Genomic DNA, 27,711 nt, shown 5'->3' with positions numbered 1-27,711 from the left:
CATGCCCGTGCCCCATCAATGCAAGTCTATGGGAGGGGGCGTGACGGCCATCACGCCCCCTCTCATAGACTTGCATTGAGGGGACATGGTCGTGACATCACAAGTGAGGCGTTACCATGATGCCACGAGCCTCCGCCCCGCATCCCCAGTCATCTGGCACGGAGCGAACTTCGTATGTCTGGGGCGCCGCAGCTGAGATCGCGGGGGTCCTCAGCGGCGGGACCCCCGCAATCATACATCTTATCCCCTATCCAGAGGATAAGATGTCTAGGGACAGAGTACTCCTTTAAGTCCATACAGCTTCTCTTTTGGCTGGTGTGGAGAGCCTACCACAGGGATAGGATAAGGAGAAAAAAAAAACTTAAAGGGATTGTCTTCTTCAGGTCATCCCTTTTTGTTAGAGGGGCTCCTGGAGTTTTTTGCTATGGAGACCTCCATTGATTAACTGTTATTTGCGGGGAATCCTGACAGCAAGTACTCATGCAGGTAATACTTAAAGGTCCTCTTGTAACCCTTCATGTCCTACTAGAGTACTGGAAAATGGCTTCTCTATCTAGCCAGGTATGAACATTAGGTATTATACAGGGTTTTGAGGTGAGTAGGGTGATGACACATTGGCCCAGATTTATCAAAGGATATCTACAGTAGAGCTATTTTCCCACAATTATTTGGGTGGTGGGTTTGACTAGCGTGCATCTTATTTATCAAGAAGGTGAAGCAGGATGATGAATTTTGGGCAGCTCTTCTGTGGTGGGAAAAGCTCTACCACATACACTTTTTCTAGACGCTTGTGAGGGAGGGGAGTAGACACTTTCCTGGTCCTGAATTTGGCAGGTTAGGTGTTTTTACTTTCACAGAGCTGCCGGGACATTTTTACTTGCATTCTAGACGCTACAATCAAATTTGATTGCGGTGTCTAAGGGGTTAAAGCCGGGGATGACCGTGATTGGTGATGTCTGGCATTAGAGATGGGTCCTGGTGGCAGATAGCCGCCAGAACAACCCAGCTATGACCCGTGTCATAGAAGGGGAGTGGGATGCTGTTGTCCACAAGAGGTTAAAGGTTGAATTGTGGAAGGTAGAAGTGATTCTCATGCCTACTGGTAGGTGGTGTAGCTTTGCGCCTAAGAAAAAGTACCTTTGCGCACAAAATAGCAACTTTTGACAAAATTCGCAAACGATGAATACGTGACCACTGCATGGTCAAAAAGAAAATGTTCTACGGGCAGTGAAACTGTCTATATCAAAAGGCGCATAAAAGTCTCAAAATATTCTGCTTGCGCCTGAACTGCGCCAAAACATAGACAAAAAAATGCTCTAAAAGCAATGATAAATCTCCCCCATTGTTTTTTCTGGTATTAACTTTTTAGTTTTTTTGGACAGATAATATTAAAGAAGTCCTGAGCCTTGATGATGAGATTCAGAAGCTGGCAGAAGAGCTGTATCAGCAGAAATCTGTCCTTATTATGGGTCGTGGCTATCACTATGCAACCTGCTTGGAAGGAGCCCTGGTATGTGGAGTGTGTGTGTTTTTTTTTTTTTTACTCTGCCCTTAGACAACTTATCCTATCCAGCGACCGGACCCCCGTGATCTCCCTGCTGTACTTGGCATTCGTTTAACGTCAGGTGCAGCACCGGAGCTCCGGAAGCTCGTGATTTCAGGGCAACACCCCCTCAATGCAAGTCTATGGGAGGGGGCGTGACGCCTCCGTAGCTCCGGCGCTGCACCCAACGCTCTAAACGCCAGGTGCAGCAGGGAGATCACGGGGGTCCGGCCGCTGGATAGGGGATAAGATGTTTAGGGGCGGAGTACCCCTTTAACTTTGTTCTCCTCATAGAACTTGGTTTCATGCATGAAGCTAATGACCCTGATTTTGTCTTGTGAGACAATATAATAATTTTTTTTTTTTTTTTTTGCAGAAAATTAAGGAAATCACATACATGCATTCAGAAGGGATCTTGGCCGGAGAACTAAAGCACGGTCCTCTGGCTCTGGTAGATAAACTTATGCCAGTCATAATGATCATCATGAGAGATCACGCCTACAACAAGTGCCAAAATGCACTGCAGCAAGTGGTGGCAAGACAGGTAGGTCTAAAACCCTGGCATTGTAGGAGTGACCTGCATATTACCAAGAGGTTTTTACATGGTGGTTTCATTCTCTTTTCCAGGGTCGACCAGTAGTAATCTGTGACAAGGCAGATACAGAAACCATTAACTCAATCAAACGTACAATAAAGGTGCCTCACACAGTGGATTGTCTGCAAGGAATCCTGAGTGTCATCCCCTTGCAGCTCCTTGCCTTCCATCTTGCTGTGCTTAGAGGATATGATGTAAGTTACATTTCTTAGTCTGATATTGTTCTCTGTTAGGGCAATAGGTTTACACAAAGGAGAGGGGTGCCATATGAAAAGCAAAAGTGGAGGGGACCGTCTGTTGCAGACTTCTACCCCCCATTAATGGGACCTGATGGCCGGTACATGGGGGACATTTATCAATAGTGGTGCAGGTGAACAATTATTATTTGTGCGAAGGAAATGTGTATGGGCATCAAATTTATAATATGGTCGCATGGCATGTCATAAATATGGTGCTAGTACACATTGTTTAGAAATTACACTTCAGTACACCACTTTGTAAGGTTCCTCCTGTGCCTAATTTTAACCTGTTGCGCCACAATATGCCTGAGACCTTGTAACACTAACGAGTCACATGCCACCAGGGAGGGGAAATGGCTAATCGGGCCCAATTTGGACATTTCTGCTTAGGGGTGTACTCTTTTTGTTGCCGAGGTTTAATGGCTGTGTGTTGAGTTATTTTGCAGGGACACAATGTTAACCTCTTAACCTCTATCTAAAGGATAGGGGATAAGTTGCCTGATCGCGCGGGGTCCTGCCGCTGGAGACCCCCGCGATCTCGCACGCAGCACCCCGCTTTCATCAGGCTCCGGGTCTGATGACTGCCGATCATGGGGACGGAGTATCGTGACGTCACGCTCCGCCCCCTCAATGTAAGTCTATGGCAGCCGTCTCGCCCCTGCCATAGACTTGCATTGAGGGCGCGGAGCGTGACGTCACACGGGGGCGGAGCTGTGACGTCACGATCATCGGCCCCGTCATCAGACCCGGAGCGGATGTTCGCTCCGGGGCCTGACGAGAGTGGGGTGCTGCGTGCGAGATCGCGGCGGGACCCCGCATGATCAGGCAACTTATCCCCTATCCTTTAGATAGGGGATAAGTTGTCAGCACGGTAGTACTCATTTAAGGACGCAGGGCGTACCTGTACGCCCGGTCCCGGTTTATAACACGGGGTCACGCCGTGACCCTGCGTCATAGCGGGTTGGTCCCGGCAGCTAATGAAAGCCGGAACCCTGGGCTAATAGCGTGCGGCACCGATCGTTGTGCTGCACGCTATTAACCCTTTAGACGCGGCATTCAAAGTTGATCGCCGTGTCTAAAGTAACAAAAATACACTCCCGGCAGCTCAGTGGGGCTGATTGGGACCATTGTGGTGAAATCACGATGTCACGATCAGCTAGAACGCGAGCGGAGGGTCTGTTATCTGCCTCCGGCGTGTCCGATTGAAATCCAGGCTTGAGCAATCGACCACCCATAACACTGATCATTGCCATGTTAATGCATGGCAGTGATCTGCGTATCAGATCAGTGTGTGCAGTGTTATTGCCACTAGAGGGGCTATAACATTGCAAAAAAAAAAAAAGTGTGAAAAAAACGTTAATAAAGATCATTTAACCCCTTCCCTAATAAAAGTAAGAATCACCCCCCATTTTCCCATTTAAAAAAAGAAATAACAAATCAGTAAATAAAAATAAACATGTGTGGAAATGTCCGAACTATAAAAATATATTGTTAATTAAACCACACGGTCAATGACGTACGCGCAAAAACAATTCCAGAGTCCAAAATTGCGTATTTTTGGTCACTTTTTATATCATGAAAAAATGAATAAAAAGCGATCAAAAAGTTCGATCAATACAAAAAATGACACCGCAAAAACTTCAGATCACGGCACAAAACAATGAGCCCTCATACCACCCCGTACGCGGAAAAATAAAGTTATAGGGGTCAGAAGAAAATTTTAAACGTATTAATTTTCGTGCATGTAGTTATGATTTTTTCCAGAAGTCCGACAAAATCAAACCTATATAAGTAGTGGATCATTTTAACCGTATGGACCTACAGAATAATGATATGGTGTCATTTTTACCGAAAAATTAACTGCATAGAAACGGAAGCCCCCAAAAACTTCCATAATATGGAATTTTAGGTGCAAAATTGAAAGGGTTATGATTTTTAAAAGGTGAGGAGAAAAAAAACAAAAGTGCAAAAACTGAAAAACCCTGAGTACTGGGTTAAACACTGTTATACAGGTTGTGCACTCACTACTTTATATGGTAGCAGAGGCTCATTTCTTCAGTGTTTTTCATGTGAAAACTTTTTAATAAAATATTTCCAAAAATGTGAGGGGTGGACTTGTGAGATAAGAATATATAAATGTAATATAGATAGATAGATATTATACACAGTCTGTTGATCATATCACTTGAGTTGAAGCCACACGTGCTGCATGCCACATAAGCTTTTAGGGGTGTACACTACTGCCACTACTATAATGGGAGATCAAAAAGAATGGGGCACCATTATTAATGTATTATCACTAAATCTATTTTTTTTTTCCCCACCAGGTGGATTGTCCTAGAAACTTGGCCAAGTCAGTGACAGTAGAATAAGCTGAAGCAATCACACCAGAAGACACTATTTCTACAATATATATATATTTTTTTTTTATCCCAATTTTTACTTTTGTATTTATGTTTCTGTGTTTGTTTTTCTTTTTGTTTAGATCCATTTGCAGTTCTTTTTTTTTTGCTGCACCTTGTAAATGATGAAGGGCAGAATATTGTACAATCGTAGATTCTATTGTAATTGCATACCATTGTAGCCTAGCCATTCCCATGTTCCTTCTAAGTTGCAGTAACCCGGACAGAGGTCTAGTGATTTGGAATGACTCCCATCATGCCAAGTCCCAGCACTTTATAACTCTGCCCGTTTTATGCTCCGGCCACCCCCGATTATAGACGTAGCCTGTCCGCTTCTAGAAACATGTGCCAAGTGGCTGCACGCAGCCAGGCTATGTCCCGCGGGTCTCTTATTTCTTTGTAAATACCTGACAATGCATTGAAGCAATGAGGTTAAGACTCGGTATCAGTAACCCAGACACAAGCACAAGTGGTTATGTCAGATGCCAGGTCATGTATGGAAGAAAGTTAAGGCAACCTGTGCATCAGGCTAGAGCAGTGTTTTCCGACAAGGGTGCCTTCAGCTGTTGCAAAACTAAAACTTCCAGCATGCCCGGACAGCCAACGGCTGTCCGGGCATGCTGTAAGTTGTAGTTTTGCAACAGCTGGAGGCACCCTGGTTTGGAAATACTGGACTGTATTCAGCCTTCAATACATCTAGGATGGGTTGATTTCTGTTAGTAAATCATAGAGAATACTGGAACATGTCGCCGTGCTACAGTAATAATAAAGCTCATCCTCCTGATTTTCCAGGAGGCCGGGACTTCACATTCCATATCGGTTTACACAATTGGTCTGGTTCATATTCCTGCCATATTGATGATTTTTTTTTTTTTATTTTTTTTTTTTTTGTGTGATCTGTCTCACGTTCTTCCTTACTGTGCAGTTGTGTGGCTTCTAAAGTGGAGCAAACTTACAGTAAACTGGCTTGTAGAGAACCTTGCAGCTCGGTTGTTGATTACTTTAGTCTGCATAAATTAGTTTTAGCTTTCCAAGGGCTCCAGTTGCCTGTAAAAGGTGGATACAGACCTAGGAGACCTAAGACTGTCATCCCGGACTTTTCCAGGAAACCAAAACCCTTGGAAAGCTGAACTAATTTACGCAGACTAAAGTAATCAACAACCGAGCTGCAAGGTTCTCTACAAGCCAGTTTACTGTAAGTTCACTCAACTCTAGTGGTTTCCTCCAGGACTCCCTTAGTCTTGCTAGGACGGTTGCTACACTATATACTACTTTATTGCCTGGTGACATAGGATATATAGATGGTTTTTTTTCTATACTTTTTGCAGGCAGGTACTAGATTTCCTTTATATTTTAGCAAAGGCAGCAGGGTCCGGTCCTCATCTGTTTTTTAAGAGTCTCCCATAACGATTGGCATTTTATCTTGACCTTTATGGTTCCTATTTATATGCATATATGTATTATAAAAAATACTACCTTTATACATCTTAACTTTGTGTTGCATTAAGGGCTTTTGTTTAAGTAACTATAGAAATTTGTAATGGAGTAACTGTGAAATTATTCTTTTTTTTGCCAGCCTCATCTTTCTGTAGCCATCTGTAAGGGCACAGTCAGACTCCTAAGGAGTGGCAGTACTGGGCAGCATCTTGCAAAGGCTTATTCTAGAACCCTCTCAATACTCTCACATGTGTAATATGGCTTTGCCTCTCAGACACTAAGGGCTTGTATTTGAATATTTCAAAGGATTTTTTTTTCCCATGAAAGGGTCTAAGCCGTAACAATAGACACTGCACACAGGCCACAGTGGCACTGTTCCTGGTAAAAAAAAAAAATAAAAAAAAATACCCTTTTTTACCCAACCTGGCATCTTCTAAAAAATACTGTTCTCATCCCCCCATAGCCTTCCCTATAGGAATTGAAAATGCATGTCACAATTATCAGATTTGATGGGGGGGGGGGGGGGGGGGGAAGCTTGTAAAAGGAAAAAAGATGTATTGAAAAAGTTTAAAGTTTTTAACCAAATTAAAAACACAGAAAAAAAAGCACGTGTTGAAGAGGCCTCACACTTTTCCATGCACTCACAACAGACTCCCTGAGATTTAAAATGAAGACTTTTCAAGATTTACACATGCACTACTAAAGATGAAGAGTTATAGGAAATACAATGTGACCTTTTTGTTGTTTTTGTTTTTTTAGTTTATGTCCCTCCCTTTTTTTTTTTGTTTCCTCATTTTTTTTGTATTCATTATAAGATGTTGGTACTTTTATGTTTAAACATGTATTGTCTATTTTATGTTTTAACTGGAAAGAAAAATACGTTTCCATTAGATGGAAAGATGCTGTAATCATATTAATGTAAAAGAAGTTTACAAAGGACCAAAGATGCGTACAGTGCTTGTAAAAACACTTGGATTCTGTGAAACAATAAACATTTGGACATGTACATGAGTTTATTTATCTTTTTAGAGTGGACTGAATTATTAAAGGTATTGGGGTGCAAGGAATAATATAAAAATCAAGTATCTGACAAGACCACCAATCGCGAGTTTTCAATGAAAAATGGTCTTTAATATGGGATGATCCTTTAAATTAAGACCATACAGGATGCATATTAAAATGTATAATGGAATCAGAAAACATGTTCAACACATGTCTTTTATTATGTCAAATTACTAGTCCCCATCATGGCTCCCTCGTCATTCCTAGACCATGGCTTCCCTTCTCATTTCGTCCCCCCACCTTGGCTCACCTCACATTCCTAGTCTTCATAATGACGCCCCTCCTACTTCTTGTCTCCAGCCTGGCTCCCCCTCCTTTCAAGTCTCTATCCTTGAGCCACCTTGTTCCTAGTTTCTAGCATGGCTCCCCTCTCTTTCCTAGTGACCAGCATGGCTCACCTCTCTTTCCTAGTGAGCAGCATGGCTCACCTTTCTTTCCTAGTGAACAGCATTGCTCCCCTCTCTTTCCTAGTGACCAGCATGGCTCCCCTCTCTTTCCTAGTGAGCAGCATGGCTCCCCTCTATTTCCAAGTGAGCAGCATGGTTCACTTTTCTTTCCTAGTGAAAAGCAGGGCTCCCCTCTCTTTCCTAGTGAACAGCCTTGCTCCCCTCTCTTTCCTAGTGAGCAGCATGGCTCACTTTTCTTTCCTAGTGAAAAGCAGGGCTCCCCTCTCTTTCCTAGTGAACAGCCTTGCTCCCCTCTCTTTACCAGTGAACAGCATGGCTCACTTTTCTTTCCTGGTGAACAGCATGGCTCCCCTCTCTTTCCTAGTGAACAGGATGGCTCCCCTCTCTTTCCTAGTGAACAGCATTGCTCCCCTCTTACCTAGTGAACAGCATGGCTCCCCTCTCTTTCCTAGTGAACAGCATTGCTCCCCTCTCTTTCCTAGTGAACAGCATTGCTCCCCTCTCTTTCCTAGTGAACAGCATGGCTCCCCTCTCTTTCCTAGTAAACAGCATGGCTCCCCTCTCTTTACCAGTGAACAGCATGGCTCCCCTCTCTTTCCTAGTGAACAGCATTGCTCCCCTCTATTTACCAGTGAACAGCATGGCTCCCCTCTCTTTCCTAGTTAACAGCATGGCTACCTCAGTGTTGATCTTATGCTGTACAGTACACTTGCATGGCAACCCCCCCCCCCCCCCCCCCCCATTTTCTAGTCTTCAGAATGGATCTCCTCTCCTTCCTGGTTCTGAACATGGATTCCTTTATTATTCCTGCTCCCCAGCATAGATCTCCTCATTCCGAGTCCCCAACCTGGCTCCCACCACTAATGCTTGTCTCCAGCCGGCTTTCCCTATCGTTTTTGTAGTTTCCATCTTTGCTCCCCTTCTCCTTCATGTTTCTAGCATGGCTTTTCCTCTTTCCTAGTGCACAGCATACCCCCCCCCCCCCCCCTTATTCATTTACTGTACAGTAAGTACACTGGCATGGCTACCCTTATTCTTAACCTTCAACAACACTCCATTGCCCATTTTATCCCCTCATTGCTGACCTGAGCCACCTCAGTGGTAGTGTGCAGGCGCCACCTCCTCTTCTAAAAGCCTTTACCCATTTTTTGACATTTGCTGAAAATACCTCTCCCCCTCCTCCTTTTTCTATCTCAATGATGCTGGCAGCTTGTCTACCCTGATGTCCCTTACACATCTCCTCTTCATACAATGGGGGTAATCTTCTCAAAGTGGTAGCCGTCCTGAGGGTTTCATTGTAATTAAATTAGTTTTTACATGATTTCTAAATAAGCTATAACCCAAATCAAAGATTTAAAATCTGGTTTGCAGGCTGTAGGTGGCGCTGTTGCTTTTTTATGTTTATGTATAAGTTCAGAACATTTTGCTGGCAGCAAATGACATATTGCATCATATTATATGCATAATAAATGGACCTGAATCTAGGCCAGTGTTACCAAACCAGGGTGCCTCTAGCTGTTGCAAAACTACAATTAACAGCATGCTGGGAGTTGTAGTTTTGCAACAGCTGGAGGCACCCTGGTTGGGCAACACTGATCTAGGCAAATAGATGAGGCAGCGAAGCAAGGTAAAGTCCGCTATGGGGAACTTCTACTACCTTGACATAGACTAGGAAGCAACACCCTGCAGCTCCAGAAAATGAAACAGGTCTTTGGCACTAATAAAAGACAATTTTCTTTTACAATTAGTGCAGGATCCAACAAGGATTGGGGGGGGCGGGGTCACTTATGGACCTAATTTTAATGGATAAGACACACAGGATATTCACCCCTACCCTTCAATTCCCTGGTTGAACTTGATGGACATATGTCTTTTTTCGACCGTACTAACTATGTAAAGTAGAGGTGGAAGGCCACAACATAATTAGTTTTCAGTTATTCTTTACTAAAACATTTCGTAGTGGAACTACAAAACATTAAACTTCAGGAAGGTCATTTTTCAATAAACACTGGCATAAACTGCTATAATGCTATACTAAATAAAACCATAAGGGATGTGATAAAATAAGAGCAAAGTAGCAAAATAAGATAGTGAAAAGGTATAAAAATATGGATTACTTACCGGTAATCTGTTTTTTTGAGAACCCATGACAGCACCCCTTGAGAGGACCTTCCACCATGGGACAGGAAACCTGGAGATAAATTTGGACCTCCTTCCTCTCCACCCTCAGTTCAGTTCTAAAGTACTCCTACGGAGCAAGACGTAGAACAACCTGCACAGAGAAAATACAATATAATACACACAAAAAAAAGGGGAGAGATGCTGTAATGCTTCAGGAAGGTATGGCTAGATGACCAGGTGGCTGCCCTACAAATTTGGTCTATGGATGCATCGGCTTTTTCCACCCACGATGTTGCAACTGCCTTTGTGGAGTGACCTTTAAAGAAAGATGGGGGATCCTGATTTTTTTGCCTCATAAGTCATATAAATGGTAAGTTTAATCTACCTAACAATACTAATTACCCATATTAGGGCCAGAAAAGTGTAAAAGAAGATTTTCAGATGTAATCAATATAAGTGATTAAACATCTTCTTACATCTAGATTGTAGAAAAGTTTTCCCCTTTCATTAAAAGGCCAATAAAAGAAAGAATGAAGAATAATGTCTTGATTTTGGTGAAAATCAGACACCACCATTGGCAAGAAATGCGGTAAAGTTCGAGAATTTTGATATAAGGAGGAAAGGCTGAAAGGGCATGTAATTCCCCCACATTCTTCTTGCTGTGGTGATGGCCAGGAGAAAAGCTAGTTTGATTGTTCATATTTTAATAGAGACAGATTCTAGGGGCTCGAATCGAGAGGTCATGAGGGCATCTAGAACTAAAGTGAGATGCCATGGAGGAACTAAGGATCTAGCTGAAGGACGGAGTCTGGAAGCCCCTACTAGAAACCTCTTAATAAGGGGTTGGTCGGCCAACTTAAAATTTAGGAAGGAACTCAGAGCAGAAATTTGGACTTTGACGGTACTGGGACTAAGACCTAACTCTAACCCTCTCTGAAGAAAACTAAGAATAATAGGGACACTGGGTTCCACTAGAGTATCTACTTCATCACCTGCAAAGTTAATAAAAGATTTCCAAGTTCTAAGGTACATTTTTGAAGTCACCTCCATCCTACTTGCAAGTAAGGTACTAATTACCCCGTTGTGAAGCCTCTTTTCTTAAGGATTAACCTTTCAGCATCCAAGCCATGAGATGCAGATGAGGGGATAAGGGATGCAGAACTGGGCCCTGCGAGAGGAGATCTTTTCTGTCTGGAAGAATCCATGGTTGACTTACTGACAGAATCCTTAGAAGGGTAATCCAGACTCTTCTGAGCCAGAAGGGAGCTATGAGTAAGACTTGAGCATGATCCTGTTGGATTTTTCTTAGGACTGCTGGGATTAGGCAAAAGGGGGGAAAGACATACCCAACTTCCCTTGTCCATGACTGAGAAAAAGCGTCCACTGCAAACAGATGATCAAGAGGATTTAGGGAATAGAACCTGGGAGGCTTTTTGTTTAGTTTTGAAGCAAACAGATCTACCGAGAAGACTCCAAATCTGTGACTTATCATATCGAAGACTTCTTGATTCAGCGACCACTCTGACTGGCTCATTCTGTTCCTTCTGAGAAATGTTGTTCCTGCTGATCTGCTATGGTGTTCTCCTTGCCTTTCAGGTGTACTGCCCGTATAGATGACACATGGGGCTCTGCCCAGAGAAAGATCTGAGACCATGTCAGGACCATGAGGTGTTTGGATCTTCTCCCTCCTTGCTTGTTGAGGTATGCTACTGTAGTTGTTTTGTCGGTGTAGATTAACACATCTTTCTCCATCACCTCATGAGACAAGCAAAGGAGAACCTGATAGATCGCTGAGAGCTCTTTGTAGTTTGAGGAGGAAGAAACCAGATGTGGATCCCATTCCCCCTGGAGAAGAGTGTGACCCACATGGGCTCCCCAGCCCCATGGACTGGCGTCTGCTGTGATTCTCACCACTGAGGTGGGAAACCAAGGAACTCTTTTGGAGATATTTTGTGGAATCAGCCACCACCTGAGGGAGAGTCTCGCTTTGGAGGACAGGAAGAACCTCAGGTCCAAGGATGATTTTTCCCCATTCCAGTTGGAGAGAATGTCTAACTGAAGTTCCCTTGACCTGAACTGGGCCCAATTCACTGCTGGAATTGCGGCTGTCATTAAGCCCAAGACCGACAGCCTTCCTGAAGAGAGGGGTGTGGGTTAGAAAGAGATTTTGTATCTTCTCTTGAAGAAGTAATTGTTTCACTGAAGGTAGGGTTGAAATCTGGGAAGATGAGTTCAGAGATATTCCCAAAAATTGACTGGTCCTTGAGGGAACTAGACGGGAGTTTTTTAGGTTCAGGTTCCAACCTAGAAATTCGAGGATTGAACGTACTGTCTGAATCTGTTGGATAAGCAGATCTTCCAAACTGGACACAATAAGAAAATCATCTAGATATGGAATTATGAGAATGTCTTTTGTTCTGATAAAAGCAACCATCACCTTTGTAAACACTCTGGGTGCTTGGGATACTCCAAAAGACAGCTGAATACTGAAGGTGAACCCATTTCCCCTTTAAGAACACTGCCACCCTGAGGAATTTTTGATGGGTAGAATGGTTTGGGATGTGATAGCAAGGTGTCATTGTTGGGAATCCTTGGGGTGGGAGTCTCTATTGGGATTAAAAAGGAAACCTTTACCTCTCTCTGACACTTAGAATTTTTTATTTTGGTTTCCCTGAAAGAACCGTCTTCCTCTGCCCTTACCCTTAAAGGACGACTCAGACTGTTTAGGAGGGACGGGAAAACCTTTCTTTTGATCAGAGGCCTTAAGGAGGATATCAATTAAAGGAGGCCCAAAGAGTAGATCACCTGCACAAGGAATAGCACAGAGTTTTGATTTAGATGTGACATCCCCCTTCCAGGACCTAAGCCAGATGACCCTCCTAGCTGAGTTTGATAGTGCTGCGGCCCCAGCAGTGGATTTAACAAGATACACAGTAGAATCTGCGAGGAAGTCAGCAGCTTTGGAAACAACAGGAAAGGATTCTAATATTTCCTGCCTAGGAGTTTTATTTTCAATATGAGATTTAAGCTGAGCTAGCCAGACTCTAAGGGACCGAGCCACACACACACTGAGAACCCACTGCAACTAAGGGAACCTGCTGCAACCTCACAGGTTTTTTTTATTTTTATTAAATAGGTCAGCCTTTCTATACATGGGGTCGGGAAGAGAACCCAGGTCTTCAAAAGGTAAAGCAATTTTTTTTTAAATTTTCGCAAAAGGCGCGTCAATAAGAGATGCTCTATCCCAATTTCTTGAGACTTTTTCCTCAAAGGGGTCCTTTTTTTGCAAGTGCTTAGTCAGGTAAGAGTTTTTGTCTGGTTGGCTCCATTCCTTATCAAAAGGTGCTTTAACCTTATTACGGAGACTAAAAGTGCGTCTGTCCTTAGGACTAGAGATGAGCGAATCGAAGCTGACAAACCCAAATTCGTTACGAATTTCATGAAATATTCGATTCGCAACAGATTTTTTCTGCGTATTGCTGCACATTTTTCTGCCCTCATCAGTGCATACCGCAGACGTACATCCAAGTAGTGTACCATTTTGTACCTGTTAATCTGTCAAGGGCCTACATACTGTGAAAGTCCAAACAATAGTACTCACCGGCTGGTGTTTTACAAAAATTACAGAGTTTTTCTGCTCATTTTAGTGCATTTTTCTGCCCTCATCAGTGCATACCGCATACGTACATCCAAGTAGTGTACCTTTTGGTACCTGTTAATCTGTCAAGGGCCTACATACTATGAAAGTCCAAACAATAGTACTCACAGGCTGGTGTTTTACATTAATACAGATTTTTCTGCGTATTGTTGCACATTTTTCTGCCCTCATCAGTGCATACCGCATATGTACATCCAAGTAGTTTACCATTTTGTATCTGTTAATCTGTCAAGGGCCTACATACTGTGAAAGTCCAAACAATAGTACTCACCAGCTGGTGTTTTACAAAAATTACAGAGTTTTTAGGCTCATTGCAGCTCATTTTTCTGCCCTCACCAGTGCATACCGCATACGTACATCCAAGTAGTGTACCATTTTATACCTGTTAATCTGTCAAGGGCCTACATACTGTGAAAGTCCAAACAATAGTACTCACCAGCTGGTGTTTTACAATAATACAGATTTTTTTTTTTGCGTTTTGTTGCGCATTTTTCTGCCCTCATAAGTGCACACCGCATACGTACATCCAAGTAGTGTACCGTTTTGTACCTGTTAATCTGTCAAGGGCCTACATACTGTGAAAGTCCAAACAATAGTAATCACCGGCTGGTGTTTTACAAAAATTACAGAGTTTTTCTGCACATTGCTGCACATTTTTCTGCCCTCATCAGCGCATACCGCATACGTACATCCAAGTAGTGTACCATTTTATACCTGTTAATCTGTCAAGGGCCTACATACTGTGAAAGTCCAAACAATAGTACTCACCGGCTGGTGTTTTACAAAAATTACAGAGTTTTTCTGCTCATTTTAGTGCATTTTTCTGCCCTCATCAGGGCATACCGCATACGTACATCCAAGTAGTGTACCTTTTGGTACCTGTTAATCTGTCAAGGGCCTACATACTGTGAAAGTCCAAACAATAGTACTCACAGGCTGGTGTTTTACAATAATACAGATTTTTTTCTGCGTATTGTTGTGCATTTTTCTGCCCTCATCAGTGCATACCGCATACGTACATCCAAGTAGTGTACCATTTTGTACCTGTTAATCTGTCAAGGGCCTACATACTGTGAAAGTCCAAACAATAGTACTCACCTACTGGTGTTTTACAAAAATTACAGAGTTTTTCTGCTCATTGTAGCGCATTTTTCTGCCCTCATCAGTGCCTACCGCATACGTACATCCAAGTAGTGTACCGTTTTGTACCTGTTAATCTGTCAAGGGCCTACATACTGTGAAAGTCCAAACAATAGTACTCACAGGCTGGTGTTTTACAATAATACAGATTTTTTTCTGCGTATTGTTGCGCATTTTTCTGCCCTCATCAGTGCATACCGCATATGTACATCCAAGTAGTGTACCGTTTTGTACCTGTTAATCTTACAAGGGCCTACATACCGTGAAAGTCCAAACAATAGTACTCACCGGCTGGTGTTTTACAATAATACAGATTTTTTTCTGCGTATTGTTGCGCATTTTTCTGCCCTCATCAGTGCATACCGCATACGTACATCCAAGTAGTGTACCATTTTGTACCTGTTAATCTGTCAAGGGCCTACATACTGTGAAAGTCCAAACAATAGTACTCACCTACTGGTGTTTTACAAAAATTACAGAGTTTTTCTGCTCATTGCAGCGCATTTTTCTGCCCTCATCAGTGCCTACCGCATACGTACATCCAAGTAGTGTACCGTTTTGTACCTGTTAATCTGACAAGGGCCTACATACTGTGAAAGTCCAAACAATAGTACTCACCGGCTGGTGTTTTACAAAAATTACAGAGTTATTAGGCTCATTGTAGCGCATTTTTCTGCCCTCATCAGTGCATACCGCATACGTACATCCAAGTTGTGTACCATTTTGCACCTGTTAAACTGTCAAGGGCCTAAATACTGTGAAAGTCCCAACAATAGTACTCACCGGCGGGTGTTTTACAAAAATACAGATTTTTTCTGCATATTGTTGTGCATTTTTCTGCCTTCATCAGTGCATACCGCCTACTTACATCTATTTAGTGTACCATTTTGTACCTGTTAATCTGTCAAGGGCCTACATACTGTGAAAGGACAGCCAAAAGTAATCACCTGCTGCTGTTCTAGACAAATACTGTTTAAAGAGTAGTGAAGCATATTGCAATACCCTCATATACGCACTAAGTATGTCAGGCAGAGAAATGCCAGGACGTTCACAGAGGAGTGGCAGAGTCTTAAATACTTCAGGCAGAGTTGGCAGCAGACTTGGGGCGAGTGGCAGCAGGAGTCAGAGCGAGATGCCTGAACTCCCATTATCAGCCAGCGGTTATGTCTCAACCAGCAACCCATCCGCCGTCGTCGATTGAGTCATCACAAGTGACATCTGACACCCCCAGTCAACAGTCGGTGGGTTCCTCAGACACAACCCTCAGTTGGCATGGCCCGGGAGCAGTCCCTGTCCTTCCATTGCCTTTGTCCTATGCTGTTCCCTCTCCTAGAGAAGTATCTTATGCTGTGGGTTCAGCTCCACTATTTACTGAGGACAATCTAATAGAGGACAGTCAGCACCTACTGCCCAGCCAAGAATGGGAGGAGACATGCGCCGCTTGCTCCGCTATGCGGCCAAGTAGTGATGCGGAGAGTGACGTGGGAGGCTGTGTTGCAAGGGTTCAGGGTCCTGAAGCAGACACTGTTGGGGAACCTGAGGAGGACATCAGTGACGTGCACACACCTGTTGATGATGATGAAGCCGATTGCAATTGGGAGCCGGGTGCACAAGGGGCTTCATCATCATCAGGAGAAGAGAGTTGCAGGTTGCCCTTGAGGCAGCAGCTGAGCCAGCAAGGTGGTAGCACGGTTGGCAGTCAGCATGGTGGCAGGAGTGGAAATTCAGGAGCCAAACGTGCCCGGGGGAGACCAACTGCTTCGCGGCAGCCTACCTTTCCGGGAGGTAGTGGAACAGGGGTTCCTGGAGATGGCGCCAGTAGCAGTCAATTAGTGTAGGTGGGAACTGTAGGTGGGAAAATCAGCTACTCAGCGGTGTGGCAGTTTTTCATCAGGCATCCGGAGGATGTAACCACATGCAAGATATGTTGGCAGAAGGTGAAGCGTGGCCAGGGTCCCAATGTCGGCACCACAGGTCTGCATCAACACATGCTTCACCACCATAAAGCGGCCTGGGAGAACCGTGGCTCTGATGTAGTGGTCCAGCCTGCTGCATCACCCAGTGGCCATCCACTCCCTCCTTCATCCAGCCAAGGCTCCACCACCTCAGCCGAAGGGAACTGTGTGTCAAACCCTCCTTTTGTCGCTCCAGATGCTCCTGCTTCTCCCGCTTTTAGTCAGCCATTTCGCCAACAACAGTATGCGCCCACTCATCCAACGGCGCAGGAGTTGAATGTGCTCCTGTCCAAGTTGCTGGTGTTGCAGTCCCTCCCTTTTCAAGTGGTGGACTCTGCACCTTTCAGAGAATTGATGGCTTGTGCCGAGCCGAGGTGGAGAGTCCCAAGCCGTCATTTCTTTGCGAATAAGGAAGTACCATAAGTTTGTACAAGAGAAGGTGGGCCAGTCCTTGAGGCTGTCGGTGTCTTCAAAAGTGCACAGCAGCGCCAACATGTGGAGCTGTAACTACGGGCAGGGACAATACTTGTCTTTTACGGCCTGTTGGGTAAATGTGGTTCCTGCACAGCCACAACAGCAACTTGGACAGGTCACACCACTTCCTCCTCCACGCTCTCGCTCTCAGGCAATTGGTCCTGTGACAGTGTGCGACTCCGCCTCCTCATCCTCACCGTGTCCTCGGCCTCCACTGCACGTCCAAATCTCGGTGGCCCTTTATCATACCATGTGTGTAGGGCACGGCGGTGTCAAGCTGTTCTTCACATAGTTTGCCTTGGCGAACGGAGTCACACAGGGGTGGAACTGCTAAAATTAATTCGGCAAGAAATCTGTATATGGCTTACTCCAAGAAATCTGGAAATGGGAACCATGGTGACCGTCAACGGGAAGAACATCGTGTCCGCGTTGCAACAAGGAAGTGTGAAACATGAGCCCTGCATGGCCCATGTGTTGAATCTGGTTGTCAAGCTCTTCCTGATGTCTTCACCCCATTTGCGAAACATCCTGACAATGGCTTGGAAACTGTGCAAGCAATTCAGCCACTCATACACCGCAAAGCACACCCTCCTTGGGTTGCAGCGTCAGAACGGTATCCCACAACATAGTCTTATTTGTGACGTTGCCACGCGTTGGAATTCCACCCTCCATATGTTGGACAGACTATACGAACAAAGAAAAGCCATCCCCGATTTCTTGATGATCCAAGCAGATAGGAATACTCCCCTGTGTAACTTCAATGTGAACCAGTGGCAGCTCATACGTGACACCTGCCGTTTGCTGAGGCCCTTTGAGGAAGCCACATTATTTGTAAGTTGCCTGGATTACGGCATGAACAACGTAATTCCACTCCTACATTTCCTACAACAAATGATTGAAACGATGGCTGGTCACGGCAATGGAGACGTTGCGTCTACATCTCAAGGCTACCTGTGGGGGCTGAACTGGAGGAAGAGGATGATGGGCAGAGTGTAGCACAGTTTAGGTTGGATGAGATGGCCGGTGTTTCTAGTCATTGGACAGGAGAGGAGGAGCAGGATCAGCCAGAGGAGCTAGAGGATTATGAGGAAGGCGAGACAGAGGACCCAGACACACCGTGGCAGTATGCAGTGGCGATGGAGGCAGGTAGTCCCTCCGAGTCACTGGCGCAAATGGCACGATGCATGCTCAGTTTCTTGCGTACTGACCCCCGAATTGTCAAAATTCGTCAGCGGGATGACTTCTGGCTCTCCACCTTATGGGACCCTCGCTACCATCCCAGAACATAGGCCTTTTTTACACCTACTGAGAGGGAGGACAAACTGACCTACTACATAGAGATCCTACGTAGTCAGTTGGCCGATGCCTATCGGTGACATGCTCCATCCACTCGCAGGTCTGACTCGGCCCTCCGCGCTCACCTTCCACTGCCGTGGCTGCTGGGGAGGGGTGGCAGGAGCAGTACCAGCTTCATCAGCAGCAGCCTGAGTCTACAGTCGCTGATGAGTAGCTTTCTTCACCTGCATAGTGAAGCAACTCATCAGCAGCAGGTAGACATGGAGCAGGACCTGAACCAGCAGGTGGTGGCATACCTTGACATGGCCATGCCAACAAGCATTGAAGATCCGCTGCTCTTCTGGGCAGCCAAACTTGATTTATGACTGCAACTAGCAAAGTTTGCCCTGGAAAAGCTGTCCTGTCCGGCCAGTAGTGTGCCATCAGAGCGGGTGTTTAGTGCGGCCGGGGCCATAGTCACCCCAAGGCGAACTCCTCTGTCCGTGAAAAATGTGGAGAGACTGACCTTTGTCAAGATGAATCAGGGATGGATCAGCCAGGATTTCCAGCCACCAATGCCAAATGCCTCAGAGTAGATTGACCATGCTGCTACACCAACACTTCCCAATTATGGTTATGAAACCCTCTTGGGTTATCAGTTAGGGTTATGAAACCCTCTTGGCTACTGCGAATGCCTGCTCCTGGCTCATCCTGTGTCTTTCAGGAACTACTTGCCTCACTAATGCTTCAGGCCTTGTGGCTTTAATTTTTGGAAGTTTAGCAGTAGCTAAATACATGCTTAATGCGAATTTCAACATTAATCTTTAAATGTAAGGGGTTATGAAACCCTCTTGGGTACTGCGAATGCCTGCTCCTGACTCATCCTGTGTCTCTTTCAGGAACTACTTGCCTCACTGATGCTTCTGGCCTTGTGGCTTTAATTTTTGGAAGTTTAGCAGTAGCTAAATACATGCTAAATGCAAATTTCAACATTGATCTTTAAATGTAAGGAGTTATGAAACCCTCTTGGGTACTGCGATTGCCTGCTCCTGACTCATCCTGTGTCTCTTTCAGGCACTACTTGCCTCACTGATGCTTCGGGCCTTGGGCCTTTAATTTTTGGATGTTTAGCAGTAGCTAGTACTGTGTTTCCTAAACCCTATCCACACTTAACAATAGGAGTTTCCTTCCTAGATAGGCAGGGTCTCCAGTGTGGAACCTCACCTGTATCCTATCCCCCATCCCAGCACATACAACTTGTTTGTATATTGATTAGTTTAATAAATCTATGGTTTTATTTTATCTTGCGCCTAATTGGTGAATATTTGGTCTAAGAGACTGTACTGTGCACACGGTGGAATTTCCACGGCATAAACATCTGCCACGGAATCACGATTTTGGTGTCCACAGTGACATTGAACAAGTTCATTGTTTTTGCGGATTTGGCTCAGAAATACATTGCCATCTAAGAAGACAGCTATTTCCAAATGGTCCCAGCGACACGGGAACAAGAAAATGTGCGGAATGTCCATCCCTGTTTTTCAGACGGACATTTTCCACCATATGAACATAGCCTTAAGAAAATGTAAGTTATGGAATCAGTTCAGCAACAGTTCAGAGCTGGCTCAGGAATGGCAGCAGGCAGATGTCAGTGCATCAGCAAGGCTTGTAGGGGCCTGGTGTCCACAAAAAAGCCTCTTCTCTCCAAGAAAAACATCACGGACAGGCTGACATTCTGCAGGAAGTACAGGGATTGAACTGCAGAGGATCAAGTGATTCTCTCTGATGAAGCCCACTTTAGAAATTTTGAAACTGGAAGAATGATTGTCTGGGGAAGAAAAGGTTAGTGCTACCACGAGTCCTGTGTCATGTCAGCAGTAAAGCATCCTGAGATCATTCATGTGTGAGGTGGCTCTTTATCCAGTTGAGTGGACTCCAGTTTTGCCTAACTCCCAACTCCCAGGTTGCACTTGAGCTAGCCCCTCATTGTATTGAACATTTTGACATTGCTATCAGATGGACCCCGGAATCTAAATACTCCGTAAACTATCTCTCCTTATTTCAAAAATGTATTTCCAAGTTACTAAGATGGAAACATCTACTTTTGTTATTCTTGGGCCATTATGCTTATTAAGATGCTTAAATTTTCAAACCTATAATATCCTATTCAAACCATCCCTTTACCTCTTAGACATAAAGATGTTACATAGTTACATAGTTACATAGTTACATAGTTACATAGTTAGTATGGTTGAAAAAAGACATACGTCCATCAAGTCCAACCAGGGGATTGAAGGGAAGGATGTAAGGGGATAAGGGAAAGGGATGTAGTTTTATAATTCTGCATAAGCATTAATGTTATTTTGTTCCAGGAATGTATCTAACCCTGCTTTAAAGCTGTTAATTGTTCCTGCTGTGACCAGTTCCTGAGGTAGACCGTTCCATAAATTCACAGTCCTCACGGTAAAGAAGGCGTGCCGCCCCTTTAGACTAAACCTTTTCTTCTCCAGGCGGAGGGAGTGCCCCCTCGTCCTTTGGGGGGGTTTAACCTGGAACAGTTTTTCTCCATATTTTTTGTATGGGCCATTTATATACTTATATACGTTTATCATATCCCCCCTTAAACGTCTCTTCTCAAGACTAAACAATTGTAACTCCTTTAATCGCTCCTCATAGCTAAGATGTTCCATGCCCCATATTAGTTTAGTCGCGCGTCTCTGCACCCTTTCCAACTCCGCAGTGTCCCTTTTATGAACAGGCGACCAAAACTGAACAGCATATTCCAGGTGAGGCCGTACCAATGCTTTATAAAGGGGGAGTATTATGTCCCTGCCCCTCGAGTCCATGCCTCTTTTTATACATGACAATATCCTGCCGGCTTTGGAAGCAGCAGCCTGACATTGCATGCTATTTTGTAGTCTGTGATCTACAAGTACACCCAGATCCTTCTCTACCAGTGACTCTGCCAGTTTAATCCCCCCTAAGACATACGACGCATGCATGTTATTAGTACCCAGATGCATAACTTTACATTTATCCACATTGAACCTCATTTGCCAAGTGGATGCCCAGACACTTAGTCTATCCAAGTCATCTTGTAACTTATGCACATCCTCTATAGACTGTACTGTGCTACAAAGCTTGGTGTCATCTGCAAAGATAGAAACAGAGCTGTTAATACCATCCTCTATATCATTGATAAATAAATTAAACAGCAGCGGGCCCAGTACTGAACCTTGGGGTACACCACTAATAACCGGGGACCAATCAGAGTACGAATCATTTACCACCACTCTCTGGGTACGATCTATGAGCCAGTGTTCAATCCAGTTACAAACTAAAGTTTCCAAGCCCAAGGACCTTAACTTACCTGTCAGATGTCTGTGAGGGACAGTATCAAATGCTTTGGCAAAATCCAGAAACACTATATCCACAGCCATTCCTCTGTCAAGGCTTCTACTCACCTCTTCATAAAAGCAAATTAGATTGGTTTGACAACTTCTATCCTTAGTAAACCCATGCTGGCTATCACTTATAATACTATTATCCCCTATGTATTCCTGTATGTAATCCCTTATAAGTCCTTCAAACAATTTACCCACAATGCACGTTAGACTTACCGGTCTATAATTGCCTGGCGAAGACCTAGAGCCCTTCTTGAAGATTGGTACCACATTAGCCTTGCGCCAGTCCCTTGGCACAATACCAGACACCAGAGAATCTCTAAATATCATGAACAAGGGTACAGATATTACTGAACTTACCTCTCTAAGAACTCTTGGGTGTAGTCCATCCGGCCCTGGAGATTTGCTTACATTTACTTTACTTAACTTACCTTGTACCATCTCTACATTAAGCCAGTTCAATACATTATATGATGTGTTACCAGCACTGACCTGACCAATGTCAGGTCCTTCTTCCATAGTATATACAGAACTAAAGAACCCATTCAGTAGCTCCGCCTTCTCTTGATCGCCCGTGACAACCTCCCCATTATCATTATTAAGGGGTCCTACATGCTCTGTCCTTGGTTTTTTTGTATTTATATATCTAAAAAAATATTTAGGATTAGTTTTGCTTTCTTCGACCACCTGTCTCTCATTTTGAATTTTTGCTGTTTTTATTACATTTTTACAGATTTTATTAAGCTCCTTGTACTGTTTAAATGTTATAGCTGACCCATCAGATTTGTATTTTTTGAAGGCTATTTTTTTGTTGTTTATTGCTCTTTTAACCTCATTTGTCAGCCATGTAGGATTTAGTTTTAATCGTTTATATTTGTTCCCCTTTGGTATATATTTAGCTGTATAGTTATTTAGAGTTGATTTAAAGATGTCCCATTTACCTTCTGTATCAGTATTTGAGAACACCTCCCCCCAGTCTATGTCCTGTAGTGCAGCCCTCAGCCCAGGGAAATTTGCCTTTTTAAAGTTATATGTTTTTGCTTTCCCCGTCTGTCTTTGTTTTCTACATTTTAAGTCAAAAGTAACTATATTGTGGTCGCTATTACCAAGGTTTTCCCTCACAGTTACATTACCAACCAGCTCTGCGTTGTTGGAAATGATCAGATCCAACAAGGCATCACTTCTTGTTGGGTCCTCCACAAACTGGCCCATAAAATTATCCTGCAATAAATTTAGGAATTTTCTCCCCTTTGTAGTTTTAGCCAACCCCCGGCCCCAATCTATATCTGGATAGTTAAAATCTCCCATTATTACCACTGTACCTGCCCGGGCGGCCCTCTCTATTTGTTTATACAGCCGACCTTCTATCTCTTCAGTGATATTAGGGGGTCTGTAAATTACACCAAATATTATTTTTTCCTTTTGTAATTCTACCCACAGTGATTCCACCTCCTCAGAATCATCACACACTATGGCATCGTTCACATTGACTTTCATACCACTTCTTACATACAGACAGACTCCACCACCTTTTCTGTTCATTCTATCCTTGCGAAACAATGTAAACCCCTGCAGATTAACAGCCCAGTCATGCGAGGAGTCCAGCCATGTCTCAGTGACCCCAACTATATCAATATGTTCCTCCAGTATCAAGGCCTCAAGCTCCCCCATTTTATTTGCTAGGCTTCTGGCATTTGTGAACATACACTTTACATTTCCATTAAGTTTTACACATATAGTCTCACTAATGGGATTTTCAGAGTTATTGGGGTTAATGTCATTTTTTGAGTTATAAGGGCTAATTGTACTATTTAAGTTATTGGGGCTAATGGGATTTTTTGAGTTATTGGGTCTAACGTTATTATTTAAGTTATTGGGGCTAATGGGATTTTTTGCGTTATTGCGTCTAACGTTGTTATTTAAGTTATTGGGGCTAATGGTATTTTTTGAGTTAATGGGGCTTATTGTAGTTATTGAGTTATTGGGGCTAATGGAATTTTTTGAATTATTGGGATTACAATTTTTCGGGCTACATTTATTTTTACAGCTGGTTTGTAACGCATGAATCTCCTTATCCACTGTTCTTAACCTCCCCCCACAGGACTCCTCTCCACCCGCCATTATGTCCTGACCCCTCTCTAACCTATCCATCCCACTGTCTGCTTTCTTTGCTTTATTATTCTCCCCCCACTCACCTAGTTTAAATACTCAGCCACCCCTTCCAGGATTCTCTCCCCCAGCACAGCAGACCCCCTTCCATTCAGGTGCAAACTATCCGTAGAATAGAGTTTGTACCCCAATGAAAAGTCAGCCCAGTGCTCTAAAAACCCAAACCCTTCCCCCTCACACCACGACTTAAGCCATGCATTTAACTCCCTAAGCTCCCGCTGTCTTTCCTGCGATGCGCATGGCACAGGAAGTATTCCAGAGAACACAACCTTAGAGGTCCTTCCCTTCAGCTTGGCACCTAGTTCCTTGTAATTATTCTTCAAGGACCTCCACCTACCATGTATTCTGTCGTTGGTTCACACATGGACCACGACAGCTGGGTCATCCCCAGCCCCCCCTAGTAATTTGTCCACCCTTTCCACCACATGCCGAACCCTGGCACCAGGGAGACAGCAAACCATTCGGTTGAGGTGGTCTTGGCGACAAATTATTCTATCCGTCTTCCTGATTATAGAGTCCCCTACCACAACTAACTGTCTTGGCCTACCTGCGTTACCATCCCCCACACTACTAGTTGAGCTGTTCCCCCGGCTGTTAGGGAGACCAGTATCCACTAGGGTTGCCATCTCTGATACTGAGGCCCTCGCATCATCGCCCAACTTGGCAATTTTACTTGGGAGATCAGAAGCAGAAGTGACCTTCCTTTTCCTTGCCCCCTTTCCAGTCCCTCTAACTACATTAACCCAGCTCCCTACTTGGGCCTCCTGGCTAGTTTCTCCAACCTCCATTTCTGCCCCACTAACTGCTTGCTCTGTAAGATTGTCAATCGCCCTCAATGTTGCATTTTGCTCCTCTAGATCTCTAATACGAGCTTCCAGGTGGGCAACATGCTCACATTTGTCACAGCGGTATGCACCCTGAAGCTGCTGCTCCAGAGATGTATACATGTGGCACAATGTGCACTGAAGAAAACCTCCAATCCTGCTGTCCATATCCTTGGTGACAAACAGCTGTTATTAACTATTAAGAAAAACTACTTTTATCAAGGGAGTGTAATACTTACAGTTACAGTGGGTCCTGCTTACAACTCCTGCTTTCTAAACTTCTGCTTATAAAACTTCTCAAATGTAACACTTAATAATACCACACTTTAGAATACAGACCCAGCTTCAGCTAGACTCAGTCAGAGCAGGGCTCACAGAGTTTCCCAGTTAGTTTTATACACCTGAGAGCAGTTAATCAATTAACCCCTCCCCCAGGTGTGCTACAGACAGGAGGAAAAAAAAATAAAAAAAAATGCAAGGGCTATGCAACCGCTGGAGACACCCTGTTTGGAAAACAATGATCCACAGTATACTTAGCACATGAACTTCTGCTTATAAAACTTCTCAAATGTAACACTTAATAATACCACACTTTAGAATACAGACCCAGCTTCAGCTAGACTCAGTCAGAGCAGGGCTCACAGAGTTTCCCAGTTAGTTTTATACACCTGAGAGCAGTTAATCAATTAACCCCTCCCCCAGGCGTGCTACAGACAGGAGGGAAAAAAAAAAAAAAAAAAAAATGCAAGGGCTATGCAACCGCTGGAGACACCCTGTTTGGAAAACAATGATCCACAGTATACTTAGCACATGAACTTCTGCTTATAAAACTTCTCAAATGTAACACTTAATAATACCACACTTTAGAATACAGACCCAGCTTCAGCTAGACTCAGTCAGAGCAGGGCTCACAGAGTTTCCCAGTTAGTTTTATACACCTGAGAGCAGTTAATCAATTAACCCCTCCCCCAGGCGTGCTACAGACAGGAGGGAAAAAAAAAAAAAAATGCAAGGGCTATGCAACCGCTGGAGACACCCTGTTTGGAAAACAATGATCCACAGTATACTTAGCACATGAACTTCTGCTTATAAAACTTCTCAAATGTAACACTTAATAATACCACACTTTAGAATACAGACCCAGCTTCAGCTAGACTCAGTCAGAGCAGGATGAAATAGAAATAGAATTCAGTTTCTACTAAATATGTGTGGCAAGGTAAACGCCCCAATATTTCATTAGCCAAATTATGTTTATCTACTGAACTTGGAGGGGTAATTTCCCATATAGTAGGGGATACATAATGTCTCTTACACCACATTTATGATTGGTTACACAGAATGAGTCATTACTCTAATTATCACCTGGAGCACCATGCTGCAGGCTGTCAAGGCATGATGGGAGTTGTAGTTTTGCAACAGCTGGAGGGCAACAGGTTGGGGATCCCTGCTCTAGAGCATACCATGCATCCTGTTACAAAAGTAGTGATTGAGCAGTGTAATGAATATTAAGCAATGTTAACGTTGATAACAAGTTAGTAAATGTGGATTTTTTCCCTCCTTATATTAAAGATGCGACCTAAATCTAATGGCAGACAGTCTGTAAGAAATACCTTTTCCTGTTTCTATAAAATCCGTTTCACCTTAATGTCCTTATATTACCTTTTAAGCTGTAGAATTTGGCAGGCGCTCTCTCTTCACTCACATGAAAAGACTTCCGGAGTTGAATCTGGATTGCAGACCTATATACTGCACATAAATTTTAGGATTTATGTACCGTGAGATGCCATGCAGACTTCTCATCCTCCGATACCTTCATATTCGTGGTTAAAAGTGATATGAAAAGATGGCCGCTGGGGATTCTCTTGTAAAAGTGAACATTGTTCTAGCACAGGATGGATGAAGCAATAACCAACAAGAATGGGATTTGTGTTTCAGGTAACATAACTCCAGCCATTGAGTTGTGACGGGATGTAAGTGCCATGCATTAGAAGGCTGGATGTATTGGTAGAACACATTACAAATGATTAATTCAACAATATGGCCGCTGGGAATGTTTTTCAGTTACAGAAATGTCTGCAACAAATGCGTTCCGTCACCATTCAGAATACATGCATGCTCGGCTGAACAGCTATCAAAATGTGTGCCCAGCTTAGTGGGGTTGTATTACCATCAACACTTATCTTCTATCCTCAGGGACCCCCTTGATCTTGAGAACTAGGGTACTGAGTATCCTATCGGAATGGAATGGTGGTCATGTGTGTGCACCGATACTCTACGTATTGTTTATGGAACAAGAGTTGGTTGGCTTCCCGGTAAGGGAGCAATTTTATGGGTATGTACTGGTTAGTCTTGTGCTATCCAGGCACTGTATGCAGCTCACAGTTGCACTTTGCTGGGCCTTTGAATTCATGCATATTATTATATATTTATTAGAGATGAGCGAATCGAAGCTGATGAACCCGAATTTGTTTTACGAATTTCAGGAAATATTCGATTCTCAACTAATGCGAATATCGCCGCGATTCTATTGCGCAAATTGCTTCATTAAACTCCATTTACTGCGGTGAAGGCTCCAGGGCATCTAAAATGGCGTGTGTGTTACAGCAGAGAAAAGCGCAGTCCAGCAGCGTTTAACATCCTCCTAGTCACATCAGTGTTCTCGTGAACGGAGGGCATTTTTTTTTTCACTGTAAAGGATTTTTACTGCAGCTGCAGACATTAACCTCCCAGTCACTTTCTTCGGCATAGTATTACAGAGAAGGGCAGATAGCGGTGTGTTGCCTCATACATTTCAACAAGCTGCCTCAACTTCATAAACCTTAGTAGAGGAGGCAGGAAATAATTTTCAGCGCAATTCAGTGTCTTTGTACCACAAAAAATTATCTACTGGTTATACTAGTCTGTAGACGGTATAATACCCAGCAGTCCATTCCTGATAGTCTGTGACAGAGTGCAATTTTGTGTTTAGTACACAGCTTTTTTGGCTGCAGCACTGTTGTGTACTGC

General features: G+C 43.8%; 1 protein-coding gene across 2 annotated transcripts in view; it reads left to right on the top strand.

Moving 5' to 3' along the window:
* The window catches only part of LOC130368114 (glutamine--fructose-6-phosphate aminotransferase [isomerizing] 1), a 52,375-nt gene extending 46,645 nt beyond the window's left edge, over positions 1-5,730 (top strand). For both annotated transcript variants that reach the window (XM_056571415.1, XM_056571416.1), the window contains 4 exons: positions 1,383-1,510; positions 1,920-2,087; positions 2,171-2,332; positions 4,705-5,730. In XM_056571415.1, coding sequence (XP_056427390.1) covers positions 1,383-1,510; positions 1,920-2,087; positions 2,171-2,332; positions 4,705-4,749 — 503 coding nt within the window. In that variant the 3' untranslated portion in view covers positions 4,750-5,730. The remainder of the gene's footprint in view (positions 1-1,382; positions 1,511-1,919; positions 2,088-2,170; positions 2,333-4,704) is intronic.
* Positions 5,731-27,711: the final 21,981 nt, after the last annotated feature.

Source organism: Hyla sarda, chromosome 4, assembly GCF_029499605.1.
Source record: "Hyla sarda isolate aHylSar1 chromosome 4, aHylSar1.hap1, whole genome shotgun sequence".
NCBI classification, from domain to species: domain Eukaryota; kingdom Metazoa; phylum Chordata; class Amphibia; order Anura; family Hylidae; genus Hyla; species Hyla sarda.
This window is presented reverse-complemented; position numbering and strand designations above follow the sequence as displayed.